This window comes from Leptinotarsa decemlineata, unplaced genomic scaffold (assembly GCF_025532065.1).
Source record: "Leptinotarsa decemlineata unplaced genomic scaffold, Ldec_3_MD MMD2_tig00005002_RagTag_RagTag, whole genome shotgun sequence".
NCBI classification, from domain to species: domain Eukaryota; kingdom Metazoa; phylum Arthropoda; class Insecta; order Coleoptera; family Chrysomelidae; genus Leptinotarsa; species Leptinotarsa decemlineata.
In genome coordinates this window covers 203,340-224,667 of record NW_027412614.1, presented here as the reverse complement: position 1 = coordinate 224,667, position 21,328 = coordinate 203,340, and the positions used below count along the sequence as shown (strand labels likewise).

The 21,328-nt window shown below is 34.4% G+C and overlaps 1 protein-coding gene and 1 long non-coding RNA gene across 3 annotated transcripts; one reads left to right on the top strand and one right to left on the bottom strand.

The window, feature by feature from the left end:
* Positions 1–11,978: 11,978 nt before the first annotated feature.
* LOC141484167 (uncharacterized) lies at positions 11,979–12,314 on the bottom strand. The gene has a single exon (XM_074179263.1). The coding sequence runs from the start codon at positions 12,312–12,314 to the stop codon at positions 11,979–11,981; it is 336 nt and encodes a 111-aa protein (XP_074035364.1).
* Positions 12,315–14,710: 2,396 nt separating this feature from the next.
* On the top strand, positions 14,711–19,806 carry LOC141484186 (uncharacterized). 2 transcript variants are annotated; one of them, XR_012466518.1, is made up of 6 exons: positions 14,711–16,609; positions 16,665–17,632; positions 17,909–17,959; positions 18,011–18,365; positions 18,856–19,014; positions 19,070–19,806. It is a non-coding gene; the product is annotated as an uncharacterized lncRNA (long non-coding RNA). The 2 variants fall into 2 exon arrangements; XR_012466517.1 differs by having other exon boundaries at positions 16,665–17,959.
* The last annotated feature ends 1,522 nt before the right edge of the window (positions 19,807–21,328 follow it).

Sequence of the window (21,328 nt, the reverse complement as noted above, 5' to 3'; positions counted from 1 at the left end):
ACTGATGTTGACTTTGAGGTTACACCAAAACTCGTAAAAAGTAGCCGTTTTGACACTTTGACACTTAAAGTACTCGAAAACCAAGTGAAAGAAGAAACTGTCGATTTTCTGATGTTAACCATTTAACAGCACTTCCTATAGTGACACATTTTCCAGGATCTTTATCAATTATACTATGTGCTGTTGTTGATGTTGTTGGAAAAGTTGTAATATTATATAAAAATACCATCAGAGCTGCTTTTTGAGATGAAGTCTTACTGTTATCGTTTCCTGTTGGAAATTGACTAAATTACCCTCTTGTTAATTTATTTTAAGGAAAACCTCATCGATATGTCTAGTGTTGATTGGTAAATAGATAACATTTGCAACTTTTTCAATAATTCGAAATCCACTTGGTACGGTGGGGTAGAACATATGTAACAAATGTACGGCACTGTCATTATTGAATGAATTCGTTATTGAATTGCATTCAACACAAATCAAATTTACTTTGGAGATATTGATTGGAAAAACCGATATATGTTTTCTATTCGGTTGTAATTTTTTTTTCTCGAATCCTAATAGAGGTGCCAATGAGTTAGGTTTTTCTAAATGAATTGGTTTATTGGACATGATTTCATATCTCAAAGTATTTCGGTTTGCATACAATTTCAGATCGATACTACTCTCAGAATTTTCCTCTTCTTTGGTTATGATATTTGAAGTTTTCGCTTTGAGTTCTTGTTTCGTACTTTCTTTCGATTTCACTTCATTCAATTGCCTCATAATTTCACTCTCTATATCAGATATTTCATATGAACCAGGAGGAATCTTAATTTTTGTAGACCCAATATAAAAAATATTATTAGTCTCATCCACATTCGGTATTGTATTGAATGTTACAAAGTCAATCAATCCTAAAACATAATTCTTTGTATCGTCCAGTATGATAGGAGGATTAATTTTAGACGAGAGAATCGAATCTCGGCCTGATAAGGTGAACGTATATGAACACATGTTAAAGGTTATCTGTAGAATGAAGAGAAAACATTGATTGCATACATGTTTATTGAGAAAGAAATTTCAAACATAGTTGTCCGCAATTAACAGAATTATATGATTGATATACAGTATGATTATAATTAATGAGACAAGGTCCATCTGAATTGAAGTATATTAAAGCTTCCAGAGGTGGTCTCAGATTACCATAACTATCAAAATAAATTATATGAGAACCATTTTTGCGGTAGGCAGTCCAATGAGTCCCAGGTCCAGATTGTTTATCGAGATTTATTATTCCTCTTTCTTTTTTTTGGATTTTTTCGGTAAATTATCTCTCATATAGACAGATCTGAAGAATGGAATTTTTAAATCCTTTGCATACTTTATCAAGTCGATATTGGATAACGGACGATTATGAGGAATTCGCCTCTCCCTCTCAAACGGTGGTACGATTCAAAAACAACCCCAAACCAGTTTTGTAAGGTCTTAAATAAAATCCTTTCCCTAATGCAATAGATTCCATAGTTTTATTATGACGTTGAGCTTCTTTTAACTGATTTTTTGCAGATTTAGCATCAGTTACAGCTTTGGCAATTCCAGCTGCTCCCCCTGTTAGGGCACCGAGTGCACTCAACCCAGCAAAAATTGGAATCAAAGGAAGTATTCCACCTGTTTTGGGTATTCTCACAACACGTGTTGGTTTAATATTCAATTTTTTGCAGATTTCAAAGCTACCGTCACAGCTTCTCCTAAAGTCTTTGGTTTTTTACTGATGATCTGTTTTTTTATTTTTCGTGTCGCTGTCATGAAACACATCCCCTTTTTATTCCTACATTTCTTCACATTTTTTTTCTTCCTAGAGATATTTTTCCTCTCATTTTTAGATTGTTTTCTTTTACATTTTTTGACAACCATCTCGTTATGAATTACTCGATACACTGACAGATTCACCCTATTACAGTTGATATTTATATAGATATTATTTTCTTATTATCAACATTTTCAAACTCTTCTTCCAAATTTCGTTTTTTAGGATTCTGCTGCTGCTGCTGAGACATTTGTTCATTTATTCCTTCAATTGAGCCATTTTTCTGAATATCTGACTCGATTTGTTGCTCTAAATTTTTTCTTTTCGCAGATAATTTGGGTTTATTTTCTCTTGAGTTGATTATTCTCATTTTTTTATCTAGGATAACAGGTATATCGTTGAGGAATTTTCTTTTAGTAGCACGCTTCAAGTCTTCTATTATATCAATATCCATAGGTTCATCTTCTTCTTTGTTATCGGTAATAGGTCGTTTTCGTCTCAGTGACGGCGGCGGCAGACGTTTAGTCTTAGATTTTTTCTTATCAACTCAAATAATTTTATTTCCATTGCTACTGTTGAGAAGTTTTAAACACTCTTCAATATTCTTCGTTACATCTGTTAGTCGTTTATTCATTCCACTCAATAATTGAATACATTTTCTCTTGATATTAGCAGTTAAAGGTGTACGATTACGACGTTGCATATTAGATCTTTTCGCGTATAAGTTTGAAAGTTGACTGATTAAAATTCAGTTACCTCAAGTATTTTATTGGAAATAGATATGCAAGGTATTGAAGTTATTCCACAAAAAATTGCTCTACCAATCGAGAATAATATATTTGAAACAGAGGAAACATTCAAAAAGCATGGTATGCTATTACCCTCTACAATAAGGTGTATAATTGTTGGACCTTCAAACTGCGGTAAAACAAATTTAATGGTGAATATGTTGGAGCATGAAAATGGATTGAAATTTGAAAATATATATGTGTATTCTAAATCACTTAATCAACCTAAATATAGGTACTTGGAGCACCTGCTTAAACCAATAAAAGGAATTGGATATTACGCATTCAGTGCCAGTGAAAATATAATGCATCCGTCTGAAGCTAATCCCAATTCGATTTTTATTTTTGATGATGTCGCTTGTGATAATCAGGAAGTTATAAGAGAAGACTTCAGTATGGCGAGACATGCTGCTGTCGATCCATTTTATTTGAATCAAAGTTATGCAAAAATACCCGAATTCGAGACAATGCCAATTGTTTAATCGCTTTCAAACAAGATGATCTAAACTTGCGACACATCTATACCGATCATGTAGGAATTGACATGACCTTCGATACCTTCAAGGTGATTTGTTCTTCATGTTGGAGAGAACCTTATGGCTTTATTACTATTTTTAAAGATTGTTGTCTCAATAGGGGTCGTTACCGCAAAGGACTCGATCACTTTATACACATTCAAGAATAAAAATGGAAACAAACCACATTATCAGATTAATACCAGTTCAGACCTGTTGTAAACCAGTTCAAACCTGATAAAACCTGTTCATAACCGGTTCAAACCGGATCAAAACCAAATCAGCAGACCTGATAGAAGCAGATAAAGTGTCGGTTCAACCTATTCAAATACCTGATCTATTCAAAACCTGATATAGACCAGTTTGACAATAAAAAGTGGAGACATAGAATTGAAAAAAAGACTCATTAATAAACGGAAAATTGTTAAAAGTAAATTGGAATTTTTGAAACATGGTGAATTACTACATGAAAGTATGTTCAATCCAATTACAAAACACCTGAAAAATATAGAGAATAAATTGCAAGACAAAATTCCTAAATTAGATGTTTCCCAAGATTCCTCGTCGATTATCAATGAAACAACTTACAAATTCAGAACCAAAAATAGAAAATGTTTCACATTCTGATGATGATGAACCAAGTGAAATCAAGCAATCTATTGTAGAAAATATTCAGTCTGAAGATGAAGAAGAAGAAAGTCAATCATCTGGAGTGAATCGTCTGAAAGATATTACACAAACTTCATATATTGATTATTTAAATCAATATGATCCTCTTCCAATCACAAATATGGTGTACGACTTGATGAAAATACTGAAAAACTATCAATCGGTGATTCAAGACTGCACATTGATGGTCCAGATGTAATCGTTAAAAATAGAAGATATAAGGGTACACCCGGTCTATATGAATTCCTTTTCAAAAATAATCCTGAAAATTTCACCGAACAAGATCAACAAAATTATAAACAAATTGTTTTGAAAACGAATGCTCACCGGCGGCATTACCAACCAAATAAACAAATTGACGGTAGTAAATTGCAATAATATAAAAATATACTAGCTCCAATAACTGGTATATCGGGAGAAGGTATGTTTATGGAAGCAAATAACAATAAAATAGATTATATTAGATGGGATGACCCAAACGAACTCTGCGACAGATTACGTTTACTACTACCCTCAAGGCAGGCAGGTCATTCAGGTCATCAAAATGAAATAAATTCCATTATTGAAGAACTGCGAGAAGCTAACATAATTGCATGAGAATTCAACAGAATTGATTAGAGAGAATGGGAGTCGAAGCACGTATGCATTTGATACACGAAAGAAATTTCGAAACTTTTGAAAGTAGAATCGAAACTTTTCATAATTGGACATATGAATTTCCAAAAGATAAACTTGCTGATGCTGGTTTCATTTATACTGGTAAAGGTGATATTGTTGCGTGTCCGCAAGGTGGAAAAGAAACTCAAGAAAAAGGAGAAGAAAAACCACCCAAAGACAACGTTCCCACAAATTCAAGTAATATTTGAAAAATATGTTTAGGAAAAGAAATGAATATATTATTTGTACCATGGAAACATATAGCATGCTGCATTGATTGTTCTATCAGATGTGATAATTGTCCAGTTTGTGGATCATATATTGAATCATTTATAAAAATTTTTATTACATAAAAATAAAACATAAAAAACGTAGCAATGTTATTTTCATTATTACACCCTACTTGTTATTGTAAATCGAATGAAACCTTGTATTCATGAGGAATTACGTATTTTCCAATTCATTTACAAAAAATATCCATATTTAATCATACATATGACCTTAAGGTCAGCTAATCTGGTTTATTATCAGGCAAACAACAAGTATTTCAACGAAATGCAACAAAAATATCCTAATTATCAGCAACAAAGTTGTCTCAAGGTCAACTGGCGCACCGACAAAGTCATCGAATAAAACACATTGGCGTACGCCTGGGTACATGGTTTAACGAAAAGGGGTCGCCTGATGAGGGTGTCCGAACAGGGGTTGGCCGAAGACGATTCACTGAGCCAAAAGGTCTCTAATACGACACGGCTAATCTACACCAGCCGAGGCCTCTTCTTACAACACCCTCTGGTCATTGACCATCACAACCCTCTGGTCATTGACGATCTACAAGAACAAGGGTTGCTCAAGAACACATTGTCAACACCATTGTTCTTCGCCAACAAGGCCTTTTTGACACACTTCTTCACCTCAAACAACCGCACCCCTTACGCTCTCGATGAACAGCTCGATGGCATGGTTACCATTGTATCTAGAACCACGTTAGCTATACTACTAAAATCCTATTAATACGACATTTTTGGCTTTGGTACGATGTATAGTCGCCAGCACGTCAAGCTATACAAATATGTCAAATTTCTGTAATCGATTTTGAACTTTATAGCGAAATAATAAGGTTGGTTTCCGTTTGGGAAAATTTGATGGGCTGCCCACCGTACGATCGTATATAAAAAATCAATAACAATTTACAGTTGTTTTTTTTTTCATAATGCACTTATCTAACCATTTTTAAACTTGAACAATCTATAAACTTCTTTTAATATTTTGAGAACGCATCCAATAATTTTAAAATTTCATTGCTTATTGATGAGATTCATATTTTCTTTTATAAATATGAAGAAGTAGAAAGGCAAAGCTTCTCTCAACTAGTACTTGATGTATCAGATTGATGTATGAGTAATTTTTTGTGCAATGGGACAATCCCACGAAGACTGTGGTCGCATATTATAAACGAAGTCTCACGAAAGCTTTCTGATAATCCACAGATTAACTGTCAACAACAACTGACAGCATAAACTTTGGATCATTTCTAATCCGAATAAATAACTGTTTAATACCCACAACATAACTTTGACATGGAAACTGTTTTTTGAAATTTTTGTGAAGTCTTCATCGTTTAGGTTTGATTTTTCAACTCGGTATATTTCTGAAAATACTATAGACGAGAATCGATATCACTATCAAGCCTCTAACAGGTCGTAGTGGTCGATCCCTTTCAAGAATCACGACTTTGAATAACTCGATAGTTGAGAGCCGATTATACTTATTTCGACCAAGTATTTTTTCATCCTGTTTCACCAGAAAAATATCCCTCCAGTAATGATAATGAAGAGAATGAATACGAGTCATCATTATCTAGGTTATCCGATTCATTTTATTTGTCGGTATAAAAAATCAATAAAAATCTACAGTTGTTTTTTTTCATTCATTATGCACTCATCCAACCACTATAGTTACTCGACCCTTTTTGATGATAAAAAAAATATCGAGAGTAAGCTTATAAACTTCATGTGAAATCTTCATCGTTTAGGTTTGATTTGTCAACTCGGTATATTTCTGAAAAAACTAATTACGAGAATCGATATCACTATCAAGCCTCTGAAAGGTCGTCAGTGATCGATCCCTTTCAAAAATCACGACTTTGAATAACCTGATATCGATAGCCGATAACACTTACTCCGAACTAGTATTTTTCTCATCCTGTTTCACCAGAAAAATATCTCCTCAGGAATAATAATGAAGAGAATGAAAACGTGTCATTATCTTCCAGGTTATCCAATTAATTTTATTTGTTCATATAAAAAATCAATGACAATTTACAGTTGTTTTTTCTATTCATAATGCACTTATCTAACCATTTTTAAACTTGAACAATCATTAAACTTCTTTTCGTATTTTGAGAACGCATCCAATAATTTTAAAACTTCATAGCTTATCGATGAGATTAACATTTTCTTGTATAAATATGAAGAAGTAGAAAGCCAAAGCTTCTCTCAACTAGTACTTAATGCACCAGAATAATGTATGAGTAATTGTTTGTGCAATGTGACAATCCCACGAAGACTGTCGTCTCACATTATAAACGAAGTCTCACGAAAGCTTTCTGATAATCCACAGAATAACTGTGAACAACAACTGACAGCGGAAACTGTGGATCATTTCTAATTCGAATAAATAACTGTTCAATACCCACAACATAACTTTGACACGGAAATTGTGCTTTGAAACTTTTTTGATTCAAATACTGTACTGTAAGAAGCCATTGAATAGCGAAACACGTGTTTCGTTTTGAGAATCTGTTAGGTGAATATCTCACAATGAAGTGATTTTGAATACGTAAGCTTTGAAACATTTCAAAATTACAAAAAATTAAAGAACAACACTTTTTCTCTCTTTGAATTACTTTATTTTTTCATAGTCGAACAATTTTACATGCAAATATATAAATTTTATGTAAGTCCAGTTACTGCGCTGGTGAAAGACGAATCAAAATTTCACAATCCATGATGAGGCTGTTGTTGTCCTTATAAGAGCACACTAAGGAAACTCAATCACCTTGATGATAACTTCTGCCATGATTACACCTAACGAATCGTAGGAATATAGTAGTAGAGGTAAGAACACTGACACTATCAGTTGAACACAATCATCACTTCCATGATCCTGGAATATCTTATATATGCTTGTACAACCCCCTTCTGTGTCACCAGAGTACCTGTTGAGTACCTGATTACCAGAACCAACCCTGAGCACAAATACCAACCATAAGATTACAAAAATAGGACTATATTGAACCCATTCGCAATGCGGCAGAATCGTTCGAAAATTTGGGAGTATCAAAATGTTATTTGAGTTGCTCATAGAATGGAAACAATCACATTCAAACATTTCACTACATTACTGAAAATTGTATGGCGAAATACGTGTTTCGTTTTGAGAATCTGTTAGGTGAATATCTCACAATGAAGTGATTTTGAATACATAAGCTTTGACACATTTGAAATTTACAAACGTATTTATCGTAAACACTTTAAGTCGCACATACTTGTTACGACCTGTTAGCGATAGAGTGAAAGTCTGCAGCATTCGATCGTGGGATAGTCGGCAATAAGCGATCAAACGCAACATGTTACGTTTATCGCAGATCGCAAACACTAAAAATGGAAGATTTCACTGAAAAATTAATAGAACACGTGAAAAAACATGTGTTGTATGATATGTCACATGCTGACTACAAGAATGTACGCATTAAAAATGAAGTAGCTTTTTTTTCGGACACTTGATGGTCATGTGCTTTCCATCTATACTTCCTAAACAATTGGGAAAGTGCCACAAGTTTTCATAACCCAAAATTGATTTATCCCATAACTCTTTTGTGGGTTCTGCCAAATAAATTGGCTGCAATCTATCCCATATAGCTTCGCAAACTTCTTCCACAATTATGGCAACGATTGGAAATCCTAATCGAAAGCTGCGACCAATTGTTTTATATGAATCGGCAATAACTAAAAACTTCGAAAAAAAAAGTAGGTTTTAGAATTTGGTTTTCTTTGATTACTATAACAATATGTTTTTTTTAAATTTAGTTTGATAATGAAAATAGGCTCATGTTGATTAGGAAATGTTTTATTTGCAGGCGAGGACTTGAAAAAAAGCTGGAAAAACTTAAGAGATTGTTTCTCAAAGCACTTACGTTCCGAGAGAACCAGAACTGGGCAAGGGGCTGAATCCATTTGTCGCTATAAATCCTGGCCATGGGCACAGCACATGGAAGCTTTTAGATCTTTTTTGAAATTTGCGCAAACAGTCCAATATCGCTACTACTGATGGCAGCAGAAAGTCCTGAAGTAGTAGATGAAGGAATTGGACCAAGCAATACACAAAAAGAAGCTACAGAGAGTTCAGAAAACTTCAACAAAGCCAGTACTGGGACTACTGTACAATAAAGATCGGCACAAACTTCATATATTCGTGATTCAAGCCAGAAAAGAAAAGCGGGTGAAAATTCGGCAAAGAACAATTCATATGATGTTGACAAAATTTTTCACTTTTTGAATAAAAGGCACTCGGATGTTGAAAGTAACTGCGACAGCATATATTTAACTTTTCAAGGATATGCTGCAAGGGTTAAAAAACTGCCTAATCGACGCCAGACTATAATGAAATATAAAATCGCCAAAATCATAATGGAAGAGGAACTGGCTCAAGAAGCGAAAACTCAGACGGAAAGTCGACCGGGTACATGTTTTTCTAACAATTCCACTGCTTCATCTAATACATCTAATATTATGCCATATAACAACTCATCGTTAAACTCGTCCAATATACGTGAGACTGATAACAATTCTTTTGCTGCAACGTGGTATGAAGATTTTTACCATACCATCGTGTGAAATCCATACATATTTTTTTATAACACGTTATTCTTTTCAACTGAATAAAAAATTAAAGTATTACGAAATAATTATTTTATTACCTCAATGTGACTGCTAGTCGTTCTGTTGCCCCAATCGGTTCTCTAAATGTAGTTTGCTCTTTTGTAATGTCGTTCTTGATAAGATTCAATATTTCATCAAAACATTCACAGTCCATTCTAAAATATGTGTAGCATCGATTGCATCTTTCCGGAGTTCAGGGTATATCTTATGAAATTTGCCTTCTTCTTTACGTGTTTTGTTAATTTCGTGCACCCAAACATTCCGCCTAGTTATCAATAGCCTATAATATGTATGATATTTATAATATAATATGTATATTTGACCAATTTTTGCTTACCGTTGTCCTTCATTATCATCTTCATCCAATAATATTACAAGAAGCAGTGCTTCTTCTTCCAAGTCACACATTTTTAATAATGCGTCGATTGTAGGTCGATATCGCATATATGTTTGCTTTCTAACGCAATCGCTATCGCCATTGCTATCGTGATCGCGTGTATGTGTGTTCTCCGCTTTACAATCGTTGCAACTTTCCAAACTGCGTCGCAGGTATGGATGGAAAACACATATTGTTGTAGGTTCCAATAAACAGCGGCAGTGAATTTTTCAATTACAAAGGGTTTTTTTAGTATTGTTTTATTCGCCGTAGTCGACGCATATTACAATTTTATTTATGATAATTTGGGATGCCAACTATCGCCTCAGCAGGGCTCGAAGAATATCGGAAAATGTCTTCGGCTTAATATTGCACAGGAACGAAATAATCTCAGGGTTTTTAGAATGAAAGACTGTGGCTTCTGCTGCGCTGGCTGGGATTCTTTATTGGGAATAAATTTTTCTTTGTTTTGATGATGACTTCACAGATTAGACTATTTTCGATCTACAACTATAAATGACCATCGATAATATTTCACATACATAAAACAATGAAAATAATCATAACAAGAGATAGTCTTATGAACTACTCACCTATAAATGACCGTGGCGACCACTATAAATCATTCAACAACAATTTATGAATTGGATAAAGCCTAAATGGTTCATATATTTTGCGAATCGAGATCAGTCGTTGATTTGCTTTACCATGAAATTAGCAAGGTCATCATCTTTCAGCGAACGAAAATTCGAGAGCCTATTCCTTTTTTATAAATTCGCAACACAAAAACGCGCATTCCGATATCGCGAATAATTTTCAATCCAGTGTGCGAATTGTAGGCAACCCGTGATGTCTCTGCATGCATCACCGGTTATCACCCTTAAACTAGTTAGAACTGATACAATAATTTGAACACAAACTCCTATGAATTCAACGGAGTCTAGTTCATTACGCAACAACTGACAATAATAAATTAGCTCATCAACTCAAATTAAAACTTTCCTCAACGACAGACATATAAGGATAATTCAATTTTAATAGAAACAAGAATATATAGTAAATAAGTTCCAGTTCATCTTTGCCCCCAGGCTTCAGGAACATCAAACGTCATGGACCTGAAGACGGTAGCTTATATTTTTTCAAATGGGATGCATGAAATGTGCCTCTTTCTTTTTTATTGTTTATATTTTCCAGAACATACGTGGCAGCACTTACCCTCTTTTTAATCCGGTATGGCCCCTCGAACAACAACAGGAACTTCCTAGTTTCAGCTTTGAGGGCTGACGAAGTGTTGTTGGCTTTAAATATTACGGTGTCTCCGATTTGGAAGTCAAAATACGGTTTACCTGGGTTTCGAAGTGCTCTACGAGCTGCTTTTCTCTGTAGATGACAAACAAGTATGTTACTCCACCTCTACTTCGGATTAGGGGACCATAGAGGTCCATTGCAATTATGTCATCTTTACCTGTAGGGATGATGGGGACTTGTGCTGGTTGGGGTAGTTTCGAAAAATTTTGCTCTTTTCGCAAATATCACAGGCAGTGGCCAGTTTTTTAATCTGACCATGCATGTTTGTCCACCATACTTCATCCCTCATCATTATCCATGTTTTGTGCACCCCGAAGTGACCTAAAGCCTCGTGATACATTCTAATAAAGAGTTCTACCAAGTGTTTGGGAACGCATAACAAAAAATGGTGAAGGTCATGACCCTGTTCATATAAAATTCCATTCCTCATTACAAAAAGTTCCTGTAATCGCATATCGTTAGGTAAATTATTTATTATAGTTTTCAATTTAACATCCTGAAGTTGATGTTCCATTATATCGGAGATAATCTTCTGAAAAGTGAGTGGTAATTTGAAACAAGAAAATATCTGAAAACATTTGTCTTCAGGAGACGGATATCGAACACAGGCATACCGTGACAGATCGTCAGCCTCAACGTTGTCAATACCAGAGATATGTTCAACAGTGAAATGGAATTCTTGCAGGACTAGCGCCCATCTAGTGACCCTGGGAGATAATAACCTACAAGAATTTATATAAGTCAAAGCCCTATAATTAGTATGTAAAACAAATTTAGTACCCAGTAAGTACATTCGCCACTTTTGAATGGACCAAAGGGCTGCCAAAACTTCTTTTTCAAAAATTCCGTAATTCCTTTCTCTTGATAATAATAGACGGGAGGCATAGGCGACTACACATTGTGTTCCATCTTTTACCTGTTAAAGTATGGCCGCTATTCCCAAATCACTGGCATCTGATTGGACATGTCACACCAATCGGGGTCAGGATGATGGAGAAGAGTATTTTTGACCATTTCCGCTTTGATGTTCTGGAAAGCATTCTCTTGGTGTTCACCCCAATACCAAGGCTGTTCTTTCTTGAGGAGTAGGGTGAGGGGAGCCACCATATCTGCAAAACCGTAAGCAAACATTCTGTCGTATTGACAGAATCCCAAAAATTTTTGTAGCTCCTTACGATTGGTGGGACGTTTGTAATCCCCTAGAGCTTGAACACGTTGCGGGTCAGGACGCACGCCATTTGGACTTATGACATATCCCAGGTAAGGCATCTCTTGTCGGAAAAATTTACATTTTTCCAACTTGAGAGTGAGACCTGCCTCTCTCAATTTAGAAAAAATTATATTCAAATGTTGAAGATGTTGCTGTTCATTTTCACTCATGACTAAAAGGTCATCTAAGTAGGTAACAAGAAAATCTTTGAAATTATTTTCGAAAATCATATCGATACAACGCGAAAATGATGAGCATGCAGTTGCTAAACCAAAAGGTAGTCGACAAAAACGGTATGTTCTAGTACCTACCATGAAGCCGACATATTGTCTATCTTCATACTTTATAGGTACTTGCCAGTATATATGGATGAGATCAAGGGTACTTAAAATTTTCTTACCATGTAAGAGTTTCACAAACTCCTCAATTGGACGGGGTAACTCATAATCGGGTTACAGAACAGTGTTAAGTCGCCTCGCGTCCAGACACACTCGGACAGAACCGTCTTTCTTTTTTGTTGTCATAATGTGAGAAATATATTTTGAAGTGGCCCTTTCGATCACCCCCCAGGATTCCATTTGCGCTATTGCTGAATCGATTGCATCCCTGGGATGGGATAAAGTCTAACAAAAAACTCAGAATAATCTTTCAATCTTATTGAAATTTCATAACTTTTCACACAACCCGGTATATTTGAAAAAAGTTCCGAATTCTGCCTAAGTATATCATGAAAAATATTTTTATAACTTGAATTAATATGACTCTGTTGAATTATGAGTGAAAAATCGTTAGCTTCACGCTCGTTCAGAACTTGTGATGTTTGATGAATACTTTTATTAACAAGAGCGTTCAGTTCAAATGATTCCTCATCTCCTTGATGCTCGAAAAGTGATTCAGGGATTGTGAAAACTTCAGAATCTTGCATTAGGCAGACGGTTTTCTTTGACGATTCCAGTTTAGCATGATGAATTCTTAAAAAATCACATCCGATGATAACTAGGAAAGAAAGCCCGGTAATAATTAAAAACTCATTTATGAAGCTTTTGTCCTTTGTCATTTTTTCAGCTCTGAAATTAATCTGTGCTTGGCAAGATACTTTTCTGGCTTTAGTTTTGAATGCTCGAATAATCTTGATGCCGTTACAAAAAAAATGAGGTATAATATTATGATATTGTTTCAGCTGTGACCACACTTCATCAGATAATGCAGAGACACGACTGCCACTGTCAATGAGTGCAGAAAAAGTCAGTCCATACACGTGTATGTCAATGACAGGCGATCTATTTTCTGATAAAGTGTGCTCAAAATTGCATTCTTCTAGTAATTCATTTCTTGGATTATTAGCGATATTAAAATCGGCTCTTTGTACAATAGCCCCAACATTTGAGCCTAATGTTGGGAATCTCGCTCGTTTCCCTGTTCTTCTTCATAAACTTCCAAATTTTCTATTTTTGTTTTATTATTGTTATTCGAAGAAAATATTTGTTGATTTTGGTATTTATTTTTAGAATGAAAATTATCATTTTGATTTGATCGAGTATTTGTATACTCAGAATTAAAAGGAATTTGTTGTCTTTTTCTAGAAGAATTTTTATAGAATTCATCTGCGTAACGCAACCTCTTGAGGGCTTCATTAAGCGTTGACGCTCCGTATAAAGCACCAGCAACGTTGGGTGGAAAATGAGGCGCTATTATGGCAATAAGCTCTTGCTGTGTATAAGGGGGTTGTAAAAATTGAGCTTTAGCCACCCAATGGTTGAAGTGGTCTACGAAGCAGAAACTTTAATTTATTTTGCTGCCTGGCATTCCAAAATTGATCCAGAAAAACTTTCTTGAATTCTAAATACGTATTACAGGTACTGGAGAGAGCATTCCACCATAATTTTGCAGAATTTATGAAGGAATTATTTAATACAAGCTTTATTTTATTAAATGGCACAACATGCAAATCAACGCCCCCTTCCAGATATCTTAAAAAATCCGAGGGGTGCAAGTCGCTATTTTCATCAAAAGTTGGTAAAATTTTGGCTAAATCACTGAAAGAAAATTGTTCTGTGGTATTACTTTGCGTATAGTGGTCACGTGGTCTTACATCATTTGCATTATTGGTATGTACAGGGTTATTTGTAAAACCATCATTTTGTGAATTTTCTATTACATATGCAACGATTTTACTAACTAAATTATTCAAATCTACATTATTCACACTTGGTAAGGGGGTTGGAAAAAATGATCGATATGGGGGTGGCTGAGATCAGTCGTTGATTTGCTTTACCATGAAATTAGCAAGGTCATCATCTTTCAGCGAACGAAAATTCGAGAGCCTATTTCTTTTTTATAAATTTGCAACACAAAAACGCGCATTCCGATATCGCGAATGATTTTCACTACAGTGCGAATTGTAGGCAACTCGTGATGTCTCTGCATGCATCACCGGTTATCACCCTTAAAATAGTTGGAACTGATAAAATAATTTGAACACAATCTCCTATGAATTCAACGGAGTCTATTTCATTACGCAACAACTGACAATAATAAATTAGCTCATCAACTCAAATTGAAACTTTCCTCAACAACAGACATATAAGGATAATTCAATTTTAATAGAAACAAGAATATATAGTAAATAAGTTCCAGTTCAATATGTAACGTATTTCGAATATTCCGCAAACTATTGCAATTGGTACCCCAAACCTCCTGCAAGGTAACGTTAGTAGGATGTTACTTGCACAATTTTCTTAGAAAAAGTGCATCTAAGAACATTTATAATCCCCCTGAAACATTTGATTCTGACTACTCTGATTCAAGGAATGATAATGGAACTCCTCCTGGCTTGGCAGATTTACCCAGAAAGAGTGCAGTGCGTGCCCACCAAGTGAGAAACACATTAAGATACTATTTTATGACACCTGAAGGAGAAGTTCCTTGGCAATACGAAATATGTTAAAATTTATCGTTTGACCACATTCATTTAGAAATAACTCGTAAGGAGGAGTAGTTTTGTTTTTTGCGATTTCCTGAGTCTTTTCAGTTGTCATGCAATTGTTCAACATTTATTAATAAAAACCTTTTACAAACTGAAGTTTAGAAAAAGTGTTCGAAATGAAGCAGAAAAAAAGTATTTCGTAACCCTTATTAACACTCTACGTAAAACTAAATATTGTATATACCACCGAAAGTCTTGGATTTTCCTAGTATTTTTAAAAATAATCGAATTGAATTTCGAAAATATGATGAGTTTTATCCTTTGTTTTACTTCCAAATTATGTGCCTCACAACCTTTTGTTATTTATATGCATGTATGATACGATAAATATAAAAAATGAAGTTCTTAAAGTCTATACGTTCCTCTGAATCCAACATCTTCCTGGGCTCATGTTTGTCTAGTAAGAATTTCATGGCTTCAAAAGCAAACCATTTACTTCTATACACATCTTACGTACCAGAGCCAGATTCATTGGTGTTCTTTATTTTTTTACTTCTCTCACCAATTGACAAATTCTTTGTTCTACCGCTTGTTTCTTGACGTGAAATTCTTTAGCAATTTCCATAGGGGCATCATATCTCAAGTTTCTGTTCTTATAGTTTTTGGTTTTAGAATCCCAAAAATTTGTTTTTACTTGGTGTGCCCAATACAGGCTATGACTTTATCTTGTTCCCATTCCATTTCTCCGACGAAAACACACGGCTACGATGTCACTAAGGCAAGAATTCATTGAGTACTAACGGTTTGTCGAATATCGAAAACACGTCCACACACTAAACTCGATCGACTGCTCTTTCATGTTTACCGAAAATCGATGGAAAATAAATCGACATGTCGATCGACAAAGTCGCGTGTCACGTACACACCAAGGCGACAACGTCGATGGAGAGAGTTGATCGATAGTATCGACTCAGTGAGGACGCAGCTTAAGGGTTGCGAATATGAAGCAAAATTAATTGCTGTGAATGCTGAGTTTAGTGTCGAGTTTCTATTTTGAAATATTGAAATTGATACATGTCAAAAAATTCTAAATTTGGATAATTTCCATGATGTTGTGACATTATAACGGAATGCTCATATTTTTCTAATATATTTTCAGCAAAAAACTGAGTTGAAACTAATCCAGGAAGAAGAAATTGAAAAATACATGTACCTACAGAAAAATGCAATGTCGAATACAGTTTCATAGATTTTTCTATTGGCATCGATTATGTTGATTAACAGTTCATCGAATTCATTCATCAACAAGTTTGAAAACTTTATCTATTTCCAATAAAAATTGTGAACAGAATTGTGGAGATTATGAACAAGAAAATGATAATTGTGAACAAGAGAAAACAGATGCTGGTGAGTCTCCAGATATATCAGGTATGAAGGTATGTTTCGTTGAGTATTGGTATCAATTAAATATTAATTTTTCCAGGCTTCTGTGATAAAAAGGAATATGAGGCTGAAAGACCATTAGGTTACTGTGATCATGAAATAAAACATGAGGTAAGGTTTCTCTAATAAAAATACCCATACATGATCGTAGAAAACATAAAAAAATAACACTTTTCAATAAAATATACAACCAGGAGGCTCCATTCACAGGATACATGCTTCTTGAGAGCCAGATTATATAATATAAGATTCAAAGGAATGGAAGTTATTAGGTAGGTATTTTTATATAGTTGGTCGAAAAACTCATCAGATATAAACCAAAAAAGTTCTAGATTCTATTGAGGACTTGTAGAAACTGGTGATTCGATTCCACGCCAAGATAATAAGTATCAAACTTTCAACAACATCTAAGTGTTCATTCGTCTGTTTATCTGTTTTTGAGCAGAATCGAAAGAAGTGAATCAGTATCTTAGCTCTTCGAAATTTAAGAATCATGGATAATGGTTTTGAGGTCTTGAGTGAAAAAGATAACATTAGGAAACCATTTTTTTCATTGAAAATATCACATATTTTTCGTTTTTGATATTTGTAGTATCTACAATCGTCTTCGGGTGACGATTGTAGATATTAACAATCGAAACGTCGTGACTTGGAATCTCTACACTTTTTATCATTTTCTTTTTTCATTCCTTTATTTTTATTTATTCAATTGTTATATTTTTACTTGTAGGTTATTTCACTATTATTTCATTTCAGGTTTATTTTTGCTTAATATAATTGTTATTTTCAGCTATTCATTTTTAATTATTCCTTTTTAGGTATTTCAGGGATTTCAAATCATTTTATATAGTAGACAATGGAAGTCCGAACTTTCACCTTCAAACAAACATCTGATTTAGAGCAAGTAAAAAGAATCAGGAAGAAAATTACACTTTTATCTTCCTCAGACTCGGATTCTGAAGAAACAAATACCAGTTTTTCAACCAAAAGCTAGTCAAAATAGGAAATGTAACTACTCTCCCATTTTCAGTCACATACTAATCGTGTTAATAGCTCAAAGAATGAAAGCACATGTGGATTATCATTTCACATAAGGGTACAAGGTTATCCACTGAAGAGGTCCTCCCCTATTTTTTGATTCAACTTCGTCATATTGTTTATTTATTTTTACTCAAAAGCAATGAGAATTTAGAGGTAGACCTTTTCGATGACTAATTCTCTACATTGTACATCCATAAATAAGTGATTTCCTGATTCCTAGTATTGATAAATATATCTTTTCAGGTGTGGAGTCAAGAACACAACCCGAGATGTTGGAAGATCATTTTTTTAAAGGTAACATTTTTCTCAAATTAATCTCTGATACTAAATTTCGAAATTTTTCAGTATATCTCCCTACTGAAGAAATCTCAATCGAAATCTGTTGAAGCTAGTAGAAGTGAAGTCAGTATCTCACTAACTCAAAAAAGTTCTTCCGAATCCAACCTATTTCATGGTGAATGTGGTACGATTACTTTCATAAACATCTATTGTTTTTGAAGATGAAAATTCCAAAAGGCAAATCAAGATGGACCAGCTTTCACAAGACTTTTCTAATATAAACTTGATTGAGAGCAGGCAATATGAAGATCCTGTACAACAGGAATCAATATTGGATCAATTCCAATTACCTCTGAGAACTGAAGAAGATCTCAATCTGTTCGAAGATTTTCTTTAGAATAAGGAGAATGTATCTAAAGTGGTTAGTATATTTCCCTTGTATTTATATAATATAAATCATGTTTTCATTACAACACAAAACTCGTCGAGTGCAGAATTCTCACCCTTTTGTTGTGAGTTTGGAGACCTGTCGAATTTCTCTCTCTCTCGGGGATCTTTTTTCAATAGAACAGCTGAACTTTGGAACTCTTTACCGAGATAGGTTTTTCCTGATGCTTATAAACTTCAAAAATTTAAAGTGACAGTTAGTTAATTCGTATCCCATGTCCCTAGATTCACGAGGTGTTCTTTGAACATTACAGGATTTCCCTTTCACGTGAATCTGTATATATATATATATTTGGAAGTAATTTCATCACTTTCTGGAGAGACTATATTTTTATAGATTTTGTCTTTAATTTTATTGATATTTGAGAATTTAAAAATCATTGAATTGGGCTCATCCAATAGTTTGATCGGCAAAAGGGATTATATCGTGATAACTGTTGTGTTACTATTATTTTTTTCTCTAGGTGAAAGAGCTCTCCATTATAGGCGGCACAAACTTCAAAGTAATGGTGAAGAGATTGATGCAGCGTGTCTTGCACGATGAACTGGCAATTCTGTACAGTTGGATTGGGTTCAAGCAAAAAAAAACTTTTTATCACTGAATTTATGTTCAACTTTGATAGGTAAAAATCATCAGCCAAAATAGTTATATTCTCACAACCATTTCCATTTTTTTAGATGCAGTGCAAAATGGACAGAAAAATAAGTGTTCCAATGCAGAAATTGAGGCTGTTATGAAATTGTAGCTTGTTAAAGCGAAGGAAAGATTAAATAAAAAATTCAGTTTGAACCTATGGCTACCATATCACCTCAAGTATTTTTATTTGTTTTGAATTAGTTTTGTGCAATGTGTTATTACTAAAAATGGTATATTTTGAGTTTAAATATTTTGATTGTATCATGTAATGTTAATTATTATGGAAATGTATATTGAGTTCATTTTTTCCAGTTCTATTCCCTCAACGTGTTTTTCAGATATGTATAGGTTTATATATTTATTATATATTTTTCATACATTTTAAGAATGTTTTTTATTTATTGTTTTTATTGATAATAATTAGAAGGAAAACGACTGTTTTGATGATAGTAGAGGGGATACAAGAGTTCTATTACGTATTCCCTAGGGGACGTACTTACGGTAGTGAGTGGGAAAGAGACGTGTGCGACGTGATCGACGCATAGAAGGATGTAATGAGCATCGAGTAAATTCATTTGATAGATAAGAGCGCGGTGGAATTACAAAAATAACATGTGTGTCATACAGGGTGTCTCATCGTTTAAGAAAAAACATGTACGGGGTGTTTCAAATACGTCAGCGCGTAAAATAATGATATAATAATAATAATGAACGAAAAATCGGATTGAAGAAAAAACATGGCCACAGACATTAAAGAAAAAAACATGTACAGGGTGTCTCAAATATGTCAGCGTGGAAAATAGTATAATAATAATGAATGTAAATCGGATTGAAGAAAAAACATGGCCACAGGCGTTAAGGAAAAAAACATGGCTGCCATACAGGGTGTCTCATCGTTTAGGAAAAAAAACATGTACAGGGTGTGTTGGAAATTAAAGATGATACACTTCGTTGAATTATTTTGTGTATTACTGAATATAGTGGACTGTATGATATTTCACGGTGTTATCTCGTTAAACAGCTTATCGAGACTAGTTGTTAGGGCCAAGACGCCCAAGTCAACAGGATGAGCGCTGTTGCCAGTTATTTCCTTAACTATAATACAATTCTTATATTACTTAAATCTAGACATACCCCCCACCTTGAAAGGCTTGGGTTTCAAACTAAACATAAAAAAAAACTTAAAACTGAATTTTCTAATGGAAATCTCTTGTCTCTGAATAGAGTCTTTTTAACACACACTTTCTACACAACACTAAAAATGACCTCTGTATCCACTATCACTCACCTCGAGTTTCTGGAATTTCAATAGGGAGAGGACAAATTTTAGTGAATGCCCTCTTGATGAGTCCTTGTGAGGTGTTGATAGTGGCTACTCTCGCAACACCATCTAAACCGGGATGGAGGGTGGAAATTCGGCCAAGTTTCCATCTCAATGGCGGTGCTCGATCATCCTTGATCAACACCAAGGCTCCTATTTTCAGGACGCCGTGGTTTTCTCGCCATTTAGTTCGAATTTGCAGCTCTGACACGTATTCTTGCGACCAACATGTCCAGAAGTGTTGTTGGAGTTGTTGAAAGCGTTGAAAATGAAACAGACGGTTCTCATTCACTGTTGTTAGATCAGGATCTGGTTACGTGGTTAGCGGCATTCCAATGAGAAAATGGGAGGGTGTTAGGGCGGTAAAGTTATTAGGGTCGGACGAGATAGGAGTGAGGGGTCGAGAATTGAGGACAGCTTCAATCTCTGTAGGCACTGTGTAAAACTGCTCAAAAGTCAATGAAATATTTCCAATTACTCTTTTTAAATGGGTCCTACACGACTTTACTCCCGCTTCTCAAATATCCAAAATGTGGTGAAAACGCAGGTATAAAATGCCAATTAACACCTTCATTGGCGATCCTTTCCGTTAAATTTATTGCATTGTGCTTCAGAAAATTTCCAAGCTCTTCCAACTCATTTTTTGCTCCCATAAAGTGTTACGTTTCAATTTAGCACTAGATCAATACTGCTCCTATGTGACCTTTCAAAACACTACGTTACCTTTTAAGATTTTTATCCAAAGGATATTAACAATGTAATTAAGTTACAAGTAGATTTTATTCATTTAACATCATAGTAATGGGAATCTTCCATTCCATAGAAAACCATACCTGAAATGTACAAGAATATATGTGTTATGTATGTTCGATATTAATTTGAACATCAAACAAACATACATTTAAATAGGAAATAATAATACACAGCTTCAATTCGAACTTACTATATTGACGGCCAAATAGATACTACTGATATATAC